The following is a 16,164-nucleotide window of genomic DNA, read 5'->3' on the forward strand; positions in this document are numbered from 1 at the left end:
ATATATACAGGACGGGAGGAGTGGTACTGTGCAGCGTATATACAGGACAGGAGGAGTGGTACTGTGCAGTGTATACAGGACAGGAGGAGTGGTACTGTGCTGTGTATAAACAGGACAGGAGGAGTGGTACTGTGCAGTGTATACACACAGGACAGGAGGAGTGGCGCTGAGAGTAGCACCTGCCTCCTGAGCTCAAGCACTTCCAGGAGGAGGGTCGTCGTCTGCCTCTCTTCTCCCCAGGGAGAGGCAGGCCTACTGGGAGGCCGGCATGGCTTCCCAGCCTCCTATCCCCCGGTCTATGCCGGCGGGGGAGAAGGAGCCTCAACAACCGGCCCAGGAGGGAGTGAGGAGATCGGGAAGGGTGAGGAAGAATACATCCACCTGCTCCAACCCCGAGACTGTTCACCGCCAGCCCAGAGAGGGAGACCGGGGCACCCCAGGCCCCAGGAACAAGAGCCCAGCAAGATCCTGGGGGGAGATGAGCTCCAGTGAGTCCACAAGTTCCTTCTCCTCCCGAGTGGTCGCCACGTTGCGAGAGTACGAGGACGCCGGCAAAGCACTAACCCAGCTGAAAGAGGAGCTGAGGGAGGCCCGGGTCCTGAACACCCGGGCGTCCAACAAGGAAAGACCTGCGACCTCCCAGAGGTTTAAAGCCCTCAGAGACGAGGTGGTCAGGTTAGTGCTCCTCCGGGAGGGGATTGAGAAAAGCGCAGGTCCCTTCCTGGAGAGGTTTAAGAACCAGCGGCGGTTCTCAGAAATGAAGGGGTTAAACACCTCAGGAGAACCGCCAGCCAGCGTCCTTAGTGAAGAGGAGGAGGAGGATGAAGAGGTGACTGGAGTCTCAGGTGCTGGAGCCAGTGAGGGGCAGAGCTGGAGCTCAAGTGGTCTCCCTGCAGGGCAGAGGACTCCCACAGCAGAGGCTGGAGTGTCGGGGGAGGAGGAGGAAGGAGGACTGCTGAGGGAGATCCGACTGCTGGAGTCTCCAGTGGACCTGACGCGGTTTTCCTTCGGTGAGGACAAACCAGTGGAGGAGACAGGGAAGAGGAAGAAGAAGAAGACCGGAGGAGCTGCACAGGAGGTGGTGAGTTACAAGTATGTACCAATGACTGATGTTGCACCTGCCACCTTCTGTTTAAACCCCACCAAACCTAAAGGCACGGGCTCTGCAGTGGGCTCGAGGCAGAGGCAAGGTGGGGAGAGGAGGCGGACGTCCGGCGATGCTGCCATCTGTGCGGGGAACAGTGCAGGGGGCGAGGCTGTGGAGGTACTCACAGCGCCGGACATAGGAAGTTCTGTGGAGTTTCCCACCCTGCCCTCTGCGGCTAAGCCGGTTATCACCGGGGCTGGGGGGGCAGGAAAGGATGTGAAAAACACATCTGCAAAGAACACTGGGCACACTGCTGCGACAGGGGGGCAGTGTGCCCCAGCGCCCAAAAAGGACACTAAGACCCCAAAGTCTGTGGGTGCAGGGCGGGCAGAGGTGCCGAGAAAACAGTCTGGCCAGAACAAGGACCAAAATGCTGCAGTAGGGGGGCGGGGCGCTCCAGGAGACGACCTGCAGAAAGCCAGCAGCAACCAAAGGGAAACGGGTGTGGTGCTGCATGGAAAGGAGTCTCTGGAGGTGCTCCCCTCCCCCGGCCCAGCAGGTGTGAGTGCAGAGACACCAGACACAAGGGAGGAAGGAATGGAGGTGACTGTGGAAGGTGCAGAGAACAGCAGAGGTAATGGGGTGACAAGTAAAGGGAATGGAAATAGTGGTGCAGTGAATGATGGGAGTAATGGTGGAGCAGATGGTGAGAGTAATGGTGGAGCAGATGATGAGAGTAGTAGGAATGGTGGAATTAGTGGTACAGTGAATGATGATGCAGCAAATGGTGGGGGTAGTGGTGCAGTGAATGATGATGTAGCAAATGGTGGGGGTAGTGGTGGAATGAATGCTGGGAGTTGTGGGAATGGTGGGAGTTGTGGTGTAGCAAATGTTGGGGGTAGTGGTGTAATGAATGGTGGGAGTAATGGTCCTGCGAATGGTGTGAGTAGTAGTGGAGTGAACGATGGGAGTAATGGTCCTGCGAATGGTGTGAATAGTACTGGAGTGAATGGTGGGAGCAGCACTGGTGTTGGTGGGGGGGAAGTAGGCGCTGGTCCCGCTGCCCCCCCAGCATTGGCGGGGGCTTCAGCCCAAAGCTATTCAGGAGCTGTCAGTGCTGGGGGTAGTAGTGCGCCCTCGTCTGGTGGCCCTGGGGATGGTGACTTGCAACAGCAGCTCCTGGACGCCCTGAGGAGAGGGGAGAGCTCCATCACTGTAGAGGGGAGGGAGGTTGATCTGTCTTTCTGGATAGAGAGACATGGTCTTTCAGCCTTCCGAGATAGAGGGGCAGAGACTGTCTGGTCTCTGCCGACAACGGGGCAGAGGAGTAACCGTAGGAACGTGGTCCGTCTCCAGTGGGTAAGCAAGGATTCCTGTCCTGATAGGTCGAAGGTGGTTGAGCTCCTGCTGGGGATGGGCTTTGCGGCATATGACATCTTTGCCTTGATCCATCCCTACGGGACCTCCTACTTCGATGTCAGCTTCGTGAGACCGGAGGGCCTTGAGCTTTTCTGGTCTCGCCATGAGCTGGCTCGGAGTCGCCCCGAATGGCATGGTCTCTTTCCCCTGGCAATAACCCGCCAAGATTCAGTCAGGAAAGTGACCGTTTTGACTAGTAACGAGTCGCTTTCCTGTATGGACATTACCACCTGGGTGAGTCGATACGGAGAGGTCACCAATATTCCCGAAAAGAATCTGGATGACCATGGTATCTGGTCAGGGGCCTGGACCTTCATGGTGAGATTGAAGGTTTCGGGAAACACTGTTACCCATATCCCCTCCTCAACCTTTTTGGGGAGGGATAGGATCTTGATTTTCTACCGGGGGCAGCCTAAGGTCTGTCACAGGTGCGGTAGTCCCACACACTTCAGTGCGCAGTGTACCACCCAGAAATGCGCACTGTGTGGGGACCTTGGTCATCTTGCTGCTGCCTGTCGCAGGATTAGGTGTAACTTGTGTGGTGACCTCGGTCACCCGTTCAGTCGCTGTCCGCGTTCCTTTGCCAATGCGGTCCTGAAAGCGGCGAGTGCGGGACAGGCGAAAGCTGGAACTAATCTTGCCGGTGAAGGGACCAGTAGGGGCGGGGGAGGTAGGGAACCGGTGAGGAGCAAGCTGCCGCCATCCACCATCAGGCGGCAGGAGAAGCGCCGTGGGGACAGGGGGCAGGGAGTAATGTCCCTAAACTCTGACCCAGGTACTTCACTTGCAGCTGAGGATCCTAAAGACAGTGAATTGAGCGAGGAAGTCAAGAGACTTGAAAGGGAAGAGCGAGAGGACGCCACGTCTTCCCAGGAACCCTCTTCTGGTGACAGTCTAGATGAGGGAGAGGGGGTGTGGTCACAGAAAAAGAAAAAGGGTAACAGAAAAACGGCCAGAGGTAGGAGGGGGACCAGGTCTCGAGCTGCCTCTTTGGAGTGTGACCCCTCTGACTCTCTGGCCGTGATCCAAGCGCCATTGGAGGGTTCAGCCGCCCCCCCTCTGGTGGATCTCTCCAACCGGTTCGGGACTCTCCAGGACCTCCCTCTGGAGGGGGGAAGTGGGGACCCGGGGCCGGAGGTTGCGGACAAGGTGGTTGGGGCTCAGGAGATGGCTGGGTCTTCCTCTCGGGGGGCAAATACAAAGCCCTCTGGGGGGACGACTAACCCAGGACCACCAGACGAGGGCAAGAATGTATGTAAGGAGAGAATGGACGAGTCTGTTTGTCTTAAGCGCACTAAAAACCCGTCATTATCGGAGGAAGAGGTTGGGACTGTCAGTGGTGGGAAGAAAAAGGCTATCTAATTCAATCAATCATGATGGCGGCACCCACCCCGTTGACGCTGGCAACTATTAATGTTTGCAGCATAAAGTCAGATGCGGCAAGGTACACGGCCTTTCATTTTCTCGGCCAACTTGACGCCGACATTTTGTTTTTGCAGGAGACCAGGTTGACCGATATATCAACCTTGCATAAAGCAAGGCGGGAGTGGAGGCATGGGCCCTCCTACTGGTCTCTTGCGGCCGAGCCGTATAGCGGGGTGGCGGTCCTTTTTAAGACCGCAGCGGTTGAATGCAGACGAGTGATCGAATTAGAAATGGGGAGATGCTTGATCCTAGATGTCTCCATGGGGGGGCAAGAGCTTCGGCTCATTAACATCTATGGTTTCCAGTCCAAGTGGGACCGCAAATGTCTCTTCCTGAAGATCAAACCTTTTTTATTTTCGAGTCGGCAGGTGGTCTTCGGAGGGGATTTCAACAATGTCACGAGATCCTGTGATAGAGGAGGTTCCGGAGACCGGCTGGCTTATGACTGCGTCGCTTTAAACAGGATAGTGAGTGAGGCTCGCCTGGTGGATGTCCACATCCGGCACAACCCGGGCGACACGGGATTCACCTTTTTTAGAGGTAGTCAGTGCAGGTCTAGGCTAGACAGGTTTTATTTGAAGGAGGAGGCCGTCTCTTCACCGTTGTCGGTTGTGGAGGTGGAGTTCTCCGATCACTGTTTGATTATGTTTTCTCTGAACGTTACAGAGACTCCTCGGATGGGAAGAGGCTATTGGAAGCTGAATTCGTCACTCCTTGAGGAAGAAGCTGTGAGACGGTCTTTTGAGGAATTCTTTCAGAGCCAGGTACCATTGCTGGGCCTAAGTAACACTAAGTCAGAGTGGTGGGAGATGTTCAAACATCGGGTGGCGAGATTCTTCCGGCAGCTCTCGAACCTCAGAAGCCTGAACAGGGATCGCCTGTATCAGAGCCTGAGGAGGAAACTCGAGCATCTTGTCTCGACTGGAGGTAGCCGCGAGGAGATCTCCAGAGTGAAGTCCTTGCTGAAGAGGTGTCAGTACGATAGGCACGCATCTTTGGTTTTCGAGAGGGACTACGGGAAGTACTGCTCGCCCGACCCTTACAGAAACTGTAAGATGTCAGTGAATAGTAAGATAGTGACGGGGCTGGTGGACAGTACGGGGTCCCTGAGAAGGTCCAGATCAGGGATCTTGGAGGTCGTCAGTTCCTACTACTCGCACCTCTTGGGAAGGAGGGAGCTTGATCGTGACGGGATGTCGGCTTTCCTGGCTGAATCCGTTCCTGAGCCAGGGGCTGACCTCTCGCTGGGCGATTTGGCAGAAGTGATCAAAGAAGAGGAAGTGAGACTGGCGATCGATGGGCTTAGGCCCAAAAAGTCGCCAGGTCCGGATGGCTTAACATCCGAGTTCTTTAGGACCTTTAGGGACTCTTTGGTCCCCCTCTTGACTCAGGTGTTTAACGAGTGTCTCTCCTCGGGCACTCTGCCGAGATCATTAAGGAGGTCAGCTTTGATCATTTTGTCAAAGGGTAAGGATCCGTCACGCATTGAGAACTGGCGTCCCATAGCGCTTCTCAATGTGGACAGGAAGATTTTGGCTAAGATACTTTTCAACAGGCTGGTGAAGTTTGCACCCCGGCTCCTTTCGGAGGTTCAGCACTGTTGCGTTCCTGGCCGTAGCACTTTTAGTGCTGTTCTAGGTGTCCGAGAGGCCGTGGAGCAAGGCAGGGCGGGCCTCTGGAAGGGGTTCTTGCTGACCCTGGATCAGGCAAAAGCCTTTGATCGTGTTAACCACGAGTACCTCTGGTCCACTCTTTTGAGGTATGGTCTGCCTGGAGGGTTTGTGGACTGGCTTAAGACCTTGTATGCAGGGGCTGAGACTTTCCCTCTGGTGAATGGGTGGATTGGACGACCTTTCGGGGTAGGATCCGGTGTCCGTCAGGGCTGTCCTCTTAGCCCTTTGCTTTACGCGTTTGCGATCGATCCCTTCCTCAGAAGGATCGATTGTGGACCGTTGGCGGGAGTGCGGATGGGCGGGGCGGCGCCGGAGGCTATCCTGAGGGTGGTGGCCTATGCGGACGATGTCACCGTCTTTGTTTCTTCGCAAGAGGAGGCAGTGGTGGTGATGTCAGAAGTAGAACGCTACTCGGAGACATCCGGGTCCAAGGTCAACCAGGATAAGTGTGAGAGTCTCTGGCTGGGAGGCGGAGATCCCGGGTTTGATCTTCCGGACACCCTCCCCGAACCCCAAGAACATGCCAAAGTCCTGGGCATCGAATTCGGCCAGGGTGATTACCCCACGAAAAACTGGGAAGGCAGAATCAAAGGTGTCACCCAAAGAGTGGACCAATGGAGGGGTTGGTCTTTGACCCTGAGGGAAAGGGTTGGCCTGTGCAAAGCTTTCCTGCTCCCCTTGCTAATCTACCTGGGCAGCGTCTGTGTCTTGCCAGAGCCTCTCTGGACACGGGTCTACAGTCTGTTCTTCCAGATGTTATGGGGGAACAGACTGAACCTAGTCAAGCGGGAGGTCACTTACCGCACGAGGAGACTAGGAGGTTTGAATATGGTGAACCCCGTGGTGTTCCTAGTGAACACCTTCTTGAAAGTGAACGTGGCAAACCTCTGGAAAGAGAGGGCTCCTCCGTGGGTATTCTCCTGCAAGGGATGGTTTCAGCCTTTCTTCCAGGAATGGGAGACAGGGGGAAGATTGAAGGATCTTCGCACACCACACGGGCATCTCCCGGCTTATGTTACCCCGGTTCTGAAAATGATCCGCCGGTGGGGTCTAGGAATGTGGGAGGTGAGGTCCCTCCCGAGGAAACTCCTCGATATGAGGGTCTTGCTTTCTCATTTTCAGAGTCCATTGGCCCTCAAAGACTGCCCAAGTCGGGATCTGGAGGTTGGGTTGAGTTTGTTAAATTCTAGCAGGATCCCCGAGAAGTACTGGGACTTGACTTGGCGCTGCTTCCATGGTAAGCTGTATGTGAGGGACAATTTGAAGTTCAGGAGCTCCGAGGACAGGAATTGCCCCCGTGAGGCTTGTGCTAACGTGCTGGAAAGCATGGAGCACTTCCTGCTTCATTGTCCCTTTAATACAGAGGTGTACAACAGGGTGGGGGCTTCCATTGGTTGGCCGCGGCTGGCTACTCTGTCCTACGCCGGGTGGGCCTATGGAGCGTTCGGAGACCTTGGGAGAAGGGACCGAGACACTTTATTCATAGTCAGCGCAGTGGTGAGGTATTTCACGTGGAACGCACGGGTTTTAGTCTCGACGCAGAGTAAAATCCTCCATGTAGATGAAGTCTGTAGGAACATCCTAGGTGACCTGGTGAAGGTACGTTCTCTGGAGTATGAAGGACTGGGTGCCCGGAGGGCGGCCCGTCTCTGGAGGGGCTTTTCCTTCAGGGTGCCTTAGTCCGGTAGTACTCCTATATCCTGGTGGTGGGCCGATGTCTTTCCACCCTAGATTTTTGTTTTGTATTTCTGTCTCCTGAATAGAAGGTTTGCCGGCATCGAACTTGAGCCTTGGATGGTGAGTGTGTAGGTTGTGTTCTGTATATATTGTATATAATGTATAATAGGGGGTTTTAGTTAGGTTGGGTGGGGGATTTGGGGGGGTTTTCATCGGCGGTGATAAGAGGACTGATCTGGCCTGGTCCAGGCCCCGCCTGGGGAAAAACTTTGGGGCCTGATCCTAGCTCGGAGTAATCCTGAACTTTGTGGCCAGAGCTGGATCAGGGGTGGCGGGATAGTTAGTGTAGGTCTGTGTTTTATGTATATATATTAAAAATTACAAAAAAAATATAAAATATAAAAAAAAAAAAAAAATTTGTTCATGTCACTATTGTATATATTGTTATTTTTGGTTTTCTGTGGTGTGAATGAGGTGCGGTAAGGGGGTGACTAAGGTCAGGCAGTGGGACCAGTAGGTTAGTGTTAGTTCCCGGTTGTATATACGTTATATTAGGTTTAGTGTTTTATTGTATATAATCTTGTATATAGGACGGTGTTTTATGTGTATATAGGACGGTGTGAGCATTGTGTGGGATTGTATATAGTAGTATGAATGAAGCTGGGCCGGGGGTTTTATAGGTTTTATAATATTTATTTCCTGTATATATATATATATTCCTGGGGGGATTTATTTTGTTTCTATTTTCTGTGATTTGTCGTCTTGTTTTGTTCTTATGTTCGGTGTCCTGTAATGTATTATTGTTCTGTCATGTACTGTATATATACAGGAGGAGTGGTACTGTGCAGTGTATATATACAGGACAGGAGGAGTGGTACTGTGCAGTGTATATATACAGGACAGGAGGAGTGGTACTGTGCAGTGTATATATACAGGACAGGAGGAGAGGTACTGTACAGTGTATATATACAGGACAGGAGGAGTGGTACTGTGCAGTGTATATATACAGGAGGAGTGGTGCTGTGCAGTATATATATATACAGGAGGAGCTGTACTGTACAGTATATATACAGGACAGGAGGAGCGGTACTGTGCAGTGTATATATACAGGACAGGAGAAGTGGTACTGTGTAGTGTATATATACAGGACAGGAGGAGTGGTACTGTGCAGTGTATATATACAGGACAGGAGGAGTGGTACTGTGCAGTGTATATATACAGGAGGAGGGGTACTGTGCAGTGTATATATACAGGAGGAGTGGTACTGTGCAGTGTATATATACAGGACAGGAGGAGTGGTACTGTGCAGTATATATATACAGGAGGAGTGGTACTGTGCAGTGTATATATACAGGACAGGAGGAGTGGTACTGTGCAGTGTATATATACAAGACAGGAGGAGTGGTACTGTGCAGTGTATATATACAGGACAGGAGGAGGGGTACTGTGCAGTGTATATATACCGGACAGGAGGAGTGGTACTGTACAGTGTATATATACAGGACAGGAGGAGTGGTGCTGTGCAGTGTATATATACAGGACAGGAGGAGTGGTACTGTGCAGTGTATATATACAGGACAGGAGGAGTGGTACTGTGCAGTGTATATATGCAGGAGGAGTGGTACTGTGCAGTGTATATATACAGGACAGGAGGAGTGGTACTGTGCAGTGTATATATACAGGACAGGAGGAGTGGTGCTGTGCAGTGTATATATACAGGACAGGAGGAGTGGTACTGTGCAGTGTATATATACAGGACAGGAGGAGTGGTACTGTGCAGTGTATATATACAGGAGGAGTGGTACTGTACAGTGTATATATACAGGACAGGAGGAGTGGTACTGTGCAGTGTATATATACAGGACAGGAGGAGTGGTGCTGTGCAGTGTATATATACAGGAGGAGTGGTGCTGTGCAGTGTATATATACAGGACAGGAGGAGTGGTACTGTGCAGTGTATATATACAGGACAGGAGGAGCGGTACTGTGCAGTGTATATATACAGGACAGGAGGAGTGGTACTGTGCAGTGTATATATACAGGACAGGAGGAGTGGTACTGTGCAGTGTATATATACAGGACAGGAGGAGTGGTACTGTGCAGTGTATATATACAGGACAGGAGGAGTGGTACTGTGCAGTGTATATATACAGGACAGGAGGAGTGGTACTGTGCAGTGTATATATACAGGACAGGAGGAGAGGTACTGTACAGTGTATATATACAGGACAGGAGGAGTGGTACTGTGCAGTGTATATATACAGGAGGAGTGGTGCTGTGCAGTATATATATATACAGGAGGAATGGTACTGTACAGTATATATACAGGACAGGAGTAGCGGTACTGTGCAGTGTATATATACAGGACAGGAGAAGTGGTACTGTGTAGTGTATATATACAGGACAGGAGGAGTGGTACTGTGCAGTGTATATATACAGGACAGGAGGAGAGGTACTGTGCAATGTATATATACAGGACAGGAGGAGTGGTACTGTGCAGTGTATATATACAGGACAGGAGGAGTGGTACTGTGCAGTGTATATATACAGGAGGAGTGGTACTGTTCAGTGTATATATACAGGAGGAATGGTACTGTGCAGTATATATACAGGACAGGAGGAGCGGTACTGTGCAGTGTATATATACAGGAGGAGTGGTACTGTTCAGTGTATATATACAGGACAGGAGGAGTGGTACTGTGCAGTGTATATATACAGGAGGAATGGTACTGTGCAGTATATATACAGGACAGGAGGAGTGGTACTGTGCAGTGTATATATACAGGACAGGAGGAGTGGTACTGTTCAGTGTATATATACAGGACAGGAGGAGCGGTACTGTGCAGTGTATATATACAGGACAGGAGGAGCGGTACTATGCAGTGTATATATACAGGACAGGAGGAGTGGTACTGTTCAGTGTATATATACAGGACAGGAGGAGTGGTACTGTGCAGTGTATATATACAGGACAGGAGGAGCGGTACTGTTCAGTGTATATATACAGGACAGGAGGAGCGGTACTGTGCAGTGTATATATACAGGACAGGAGGAGCGGTACTGTGCAGTGTATATATACAGGACAGGAGAAGTGGTACTGTGCAGTGTATATATACAGGACAGGAGAAGTGGTACTGTGCAGTGTATATATACAGGACAGGAGGAGTGGTACTGTGCAGTGTATATATACAGGACAGGAGGAGGGGTACTGTGCAGTGGATATATACAGGACAGGAGGAGGGGTACTCTGCAGTGGATATATACAGGACAGGAGAAGTGGTACTGTGCAGTGTATATATACAGGACAGGAGGAGTGGTACTGTACAGTGTATATATACAGGACAGGAGGAGTGGTACTGTGCAGTGTATATATACAGGACAGGAGGAGTGGTACTGTGCAGTGTATATATACAGGACAGGAGGAGTGGTACCGTGCAGTGTATATATACAGGAGGAGTGGTACTGTGCAGTGTATATATACTGGACAGGAGGAGTTGTACTGTGCAGTGTATATATACTGGACAGGGGGAGTGGTACTGTGCAGTGTATATATACAGGACAGGAGGAGTGGTACTGTGCAGTGTGTATATACAGGACAGGAGGAGTGGTACCGTGCAGTGTATATATACAGAAGGAGTGGCACTGTGCAGTGTATATATACAGGAGGAGTGGCACTGTGCAGTGTATATATACAGGAGGAGTGGTACCGTGCAGTGTATATATACAGGAGGAGTGGTACTGTGCAGTGTATATATACAGGAGGAGTGGTACTGTGCAGTGTATATACAGGACAGGAGGAGTGGTACTGTGCAGTGTATATATACAGGACAGGAGGAGTGGTACTTTGCAGTGTATATATACAGGACAGGAGGAGTGGTACTGTGCAGTGTATATATACAGGACAGGAGGAGTGGTACTGTGCAGTGTATATATATACAGGACAGGAGGAGTGGTACTGTGCAGTGTTTATATACAGGACAGGAGGAGTGGTACTGTGCAGTGTATATACAGGACAGGAGGAGTGGTACTGTGCAGTGTATATATGCAGGACAGGAGGAGTTGTACTGTGCAGTGTATATAAACTGGACAGGGGGAGTGGTACTGTGCAGTGTATATATACAGGACAGGAGGAGTGGTACTGTGCAGTGTGTATATACAGGACAGGAGGAGTGGTACTGTGCAGTGTATATATACAGGACAGGAGGAGTGGTACTGTGCAGTGTATATATACAGGACAGGAGGAGTGGTACTGTGCAGTGTATATATACAGGACAGGAGGAGGGGTACTGTGCAGTGTATATATACCGGACAGGAGGAGTGGTACTGTACAGTGTATATATACAGGACAGGAGGAGTGGTGCTGTGCAGTGTATATATACAGGACAGGAGGAGTGGTACTGTGCAGTGTATATATACAGGACAGGAGGAGTGGTACTGTGCAGTGTATATATACAGGAGGAGTGGTACTGTGCAGTGTATATATACAGGACAGAAGGAGTGGTACTGTGCAGTGTATATATACAGGACAGGAGGAGTGGTGCTGTGCAGTGTATATATGCAGGAGGAGTGGTACTGTGCAGTGTATATATACAGGACAGGAGGAGTGGTACTGTGCAGTGTATATATACAGGAGGAGTGGTACTCTACAGTGTATATATACAGGACAGGAGGAGTGGTACTGTGCAGTGTATATCTACAGGACAGGAGGAGTGGTGCTGTGCAGTGTATATATACTGGAGGAGTGGTGCTGTGCAGTGTATATATACAGGACAGGAGGAGCGGTACTGTGCAGTGTATATATACAGGACAGGAGGAGCGGTACTGTGCTGTGTATATATACAGGACAGGAGGAGTGGTACTGTGCAGTGTATATATACAGGACAGGAGGATTGGTACTGTGCAGTGTATATATACAGGACAGGAGGAGTGGTACTGTGCAGTGTATATATACAGGACAGGAGGAGTGGTACTGTGCAGTGTATATATACAGGACAGGAGGAGAGGTACTGTACAGTGTATATATACAGGACAGGAGGAGTGGTACTGTGCAGTGTATATATACAGGAGGAGTGGTGCTGTGCAGTATATATATATACAGGAGGAATGGTACTGTACAGTATATATACAGGACAGGAGGAGCGGTACTGTGCAGTGTATATATACAGGACAGGAGAAGTGGTACTGTGTAGTGTATATATACAGGACAGGAGGAGTGGTACTGTGCAGTGTATATATACAGGACAGGAGGAGAGGTACTGTGCAGTGTATATATACAGGACAGGAGGAGTGGTACTGTACAGTGTATATATACAGGACAGGCGGAGTGGTACTGTGCAGTGTATATATACAGGAGGAGTGGTACTGTTCAGTGTATATATACAGGAGGAATGGTACTGTGCAGTATATATACAGGACAGGAGGAGCGGTACTGTGCAGTGTATATATACAGGAGGAGTGGTACTGTTCAGTGTATATATACAGGACAGGAGGAGTGGTACTGTGCAGTGTATATATATAGGAGGAATGGTACTGTGCAGTATATATACAGGACAGGAGGAGTGGTACTGTGCAGTGTATATATACAGGACAGGAGGAGTGGTACTGTTCAGTGTATATATACAGGACAGGAGGAGCGGTACTGTGCAGTGTATATATACAGGACAGGAGGAGTGGTACTGTTCAGTGTATATATACAGGACAGGAGGAGCGGTACTGTGCAGTGTATATATACAGGACAGGAGTGGTACTGTGCAGTGTATATATACAGGACAGGAGGAGTGGTACTGTGCAGTGTATATATACAGGACAGGAGGAGTGGTACTGTGCAGTGTATATATACAGGACAGGAGGAGTGGTACTGTGCAGTATATATACAGGACAGGAGGAGTGGTACTGTGCAGTGTATATATACAGGACAGGAGGAGTGGTACTGTTCAGTGTATATATACAGGACAGGAGGAGCGGTACTGTGCAGTGTATATATACAGGACAGGAGGAGCGGTACTATGCAGTGTATATATACAGGACAGGAGGAGTGGTACTGTTCAGTGTATATATACTGGACAGGAGGAGTGGTACTGTTCAGTGTATATATACAGGACAGGAGGAGCGGTACTGTGCAGTGTATATATACAGGACAGGAGGAGTGGTACTGTGCAGTGTATATATACAGGACAGGAGGAGTGGTACTGTGCAGTGTATATATACAGGACAGGAGGAGTGGTACTGTGCAGTGTATATATACAGGACAGGAGGAGAGGTACTGTACAGTGTATATATACAGGACAGGAGGAGTGGTACTGTGCAGTGTATATATACAGGAGGAGTGGTGCTGTGCAGTATATATATATACAGGAGGAATGGTACTGTACAGTATATATACAGGACAGGAGGAGCGGTACTGTGCAGTGTATATATACAGGACAGGAGAAGTGGTACTGTGTAGTGTATATATACAGGACAGGAGGAGTGGTACTGTGCAGTGTATATATACAGGACAGGAGGAGTGGTACTGTGCAGTGTATATATACAGGACAGGAGGAGAGGTACTGTGCAGTGTATATATACAGGACAGGAGGAGTGGTACTGTGCAGTGTATATATACAGGACAGGAGGAGTGGTACTGTGCAGTGTATATATACAGGAGGAGTGGTACTGTTCAGTGTATATATACAGGAGGAATGGTACTGTGCAGTATATATACAGGACAGGAGGAGCGGTACTGTGCAGTGTATATATACAGGAGGAGTGGTACTGTTCAGTGTATATATACAGGACAGGAGGAGTGGTACTGTGCAGTGTATATATACAGGAGGAATGGTACTGTGCAGTATATATACAGGACAGGAGGAGTGGTACTGTGCAGTGTATATATACAGGACAGGAGGAGCGGTACTGTTCAGTGTATATATACAGGACAGGAGGAGCGGTACTGTTCAGTGTATATATACAGGACAGGAGGAGCGGTACTATGCAGTGTATATATACAGGACAGGAGGAGTGGTACTGTTCAGTGTATATATACTGGACAGGAGGAGTGGTACTGTGCAGTGTATATATACAGGACAGGAGGAGCGGTACTGTTCAGTGTATATATACAGGACAGGAGGAGCGGTACTGTGCAGTGTATATATACAGGACAGGAGGAGCGGTACTGTGCAGTGTATATATACAGGACAGGAGGAGTGGTACTGTGCAGTGTATATATACAGGACAGGAGGAGTGGTACTGTGCAGTGTATATATACAGGACAGGAGGAGTGGTACTGTGCAGTGTTTATATACAGGACAGGAGGAATGGTACTGTGCAGTGTATATACAGGACAGGAGGAGTGGTACTGTGCAGTGTATATATACAGGAGGAGTGGTACTGTGCAGTGTATATATACAGGACAGGAGGAGTTGTACTGTGCAGTGTATATATACTGGACAGGGGGAGTGGTACTGTGCAGTGTATATATACAGGACAGGAGGAGTGGTACTGTGCAGTGTGTATATACAGGACAGGAGGAGTGGTACTGTGCAGTGTATATATACAGGACAGGAGGAGTGGTACTGTGCAGTGTATATATACAGGACAGGAGGAGTGGTACTGTGCAGTGTATATATACAGGAGGAGTGGTACTGTGCAGTGTATATATACAGGACAGGAGGAGTGGTACTGTGCAGTGTATATATACAGGACAGGAGGAGTGGTACTGTGCAGTGTATATATACAGGACAGGAGGAGGGGTACTGTGCAGTGTATATATACCGGACAGGAGGAGTGGTACTGTACAGTGTATATATACAGGACAGGAGGAGTGGTGCTGTGCAGTGTATATATACAGGACAGGAGGAGTGGTACTGTGCAGTGTATATATACAGGACAGGAGGAGTGGTACTGTGCAGTGTATATATGCAGGAGGAGTGGTACTGTGCAGTGTATATATACAGGACAGGAGGAGTGGTACTGTGCAGTGTATATATACAGGACAGGAGGAGTGGTACTGTTCAGTGTACATACACAGGACAGGAGGAGTGGTACTGTGCAGTGTATATATACAGGAGGAATGGTACTGTGCAGTATATATACAGGACAGGAGGAGTGGTACTGTACAGTGTATATATACAGGACAGGAGGAGTGGTGCTGTGCAGTGTATATATACAGGACAGGAGGAGTGGTACTGTGCAGTGTATATATACAGGACAGGAGGAGTGGTACTGTGCAGTGTATATATGCAGGAGGAGTGGTACTGTGCAGTGTATATATACAGGACAGGAGGAGTGGTACTGTGCAGTGTATATATACAGGACAGGAGGAGGGGTACTGTGCAGTGTATATATACCGGACAGGAGGAGTGGTACTGTGCAGTGTATATATACAGGACAGGAGGAGGGGTGCTGTGCAGTGTATATATACAGGACAGGAGGAGTGGTACTGTACAGTGTATATATACAGGACAGGAGGAGTGGTACTGTGCAGTGTATATATACAGGACAGGAGGAGTGGTGCTGTGCAGTGTATATATACAGGAGGAGTGGTGCTGTGCAGTGTATATATACAGGACAGGAGGAGCGGTACTGTGCAGTGTATATATACAGGAGGAGTGGTGCTGTGCAGTGTATATATACAGGACAGGAGGAGTGGTACTGTGCAGTGTATATATACAGGACAGGAGGAGCGGTACTGTGCAGTGTATATATACCGGACAGGAGGAGTGGTACTGTACAGTGTATATATACAGGACAGGAGGAGTGGTGCTGTGCAGTGTATATATACAGGACAGGAGGAGTGGTACTGTGCAGTGTATATATACAGGACAGGAGGAGTGGTACTGTGCAGTGTATATATGCAGGAGGAGTGGTACTGTGCAGTGTATATATACAGGACAGGAGGAGTGG

The 16,164-nt window shown here is 49.7% G+C and overlaps 1 protein-coding gene across 1 annotated transcript in view; it reads left to right on the forward strand.

Annotated features, from left to right (window-relative positions):
- The first annotated feature begins 214 nt into the window (after positions 1–214).
- Positions 215–16,164, forward strand: part of LOC141172177 (uncharacterized) — a 38,990-nt gene continuing 23,040 nt past the window's right edge. The window contains exon 1 of the mRNA XM_073656097.1: positions 215–1,092. Within this exon, the coding sequence (XP_073512198.1) occupies positions 269–1,092 (824 nt within the window). The 5' untranslated portion in view covers positions 215–268. The remainder of the gene's footprint in view (positions 1,093–16,164) is intronic.

The sequence above is a fragment of the Phyllobates terribilis genome, unplaced genomic scaffold (genome assembly GCF_046119375.1).
Source record: "Phyllobates terribilis strain yellow unplaced genomic scaffold, ASM4611937v1 Scaffold_12__6_contigs__length_324123572, whole genome shotgun sequence".
NCBI classification, from domain to species: Eukaryota; Metazoa; Chordata; class Amphibia; order Anura; family Dendrobatidae; genus Phyllobates; species Phyllobates terribilis.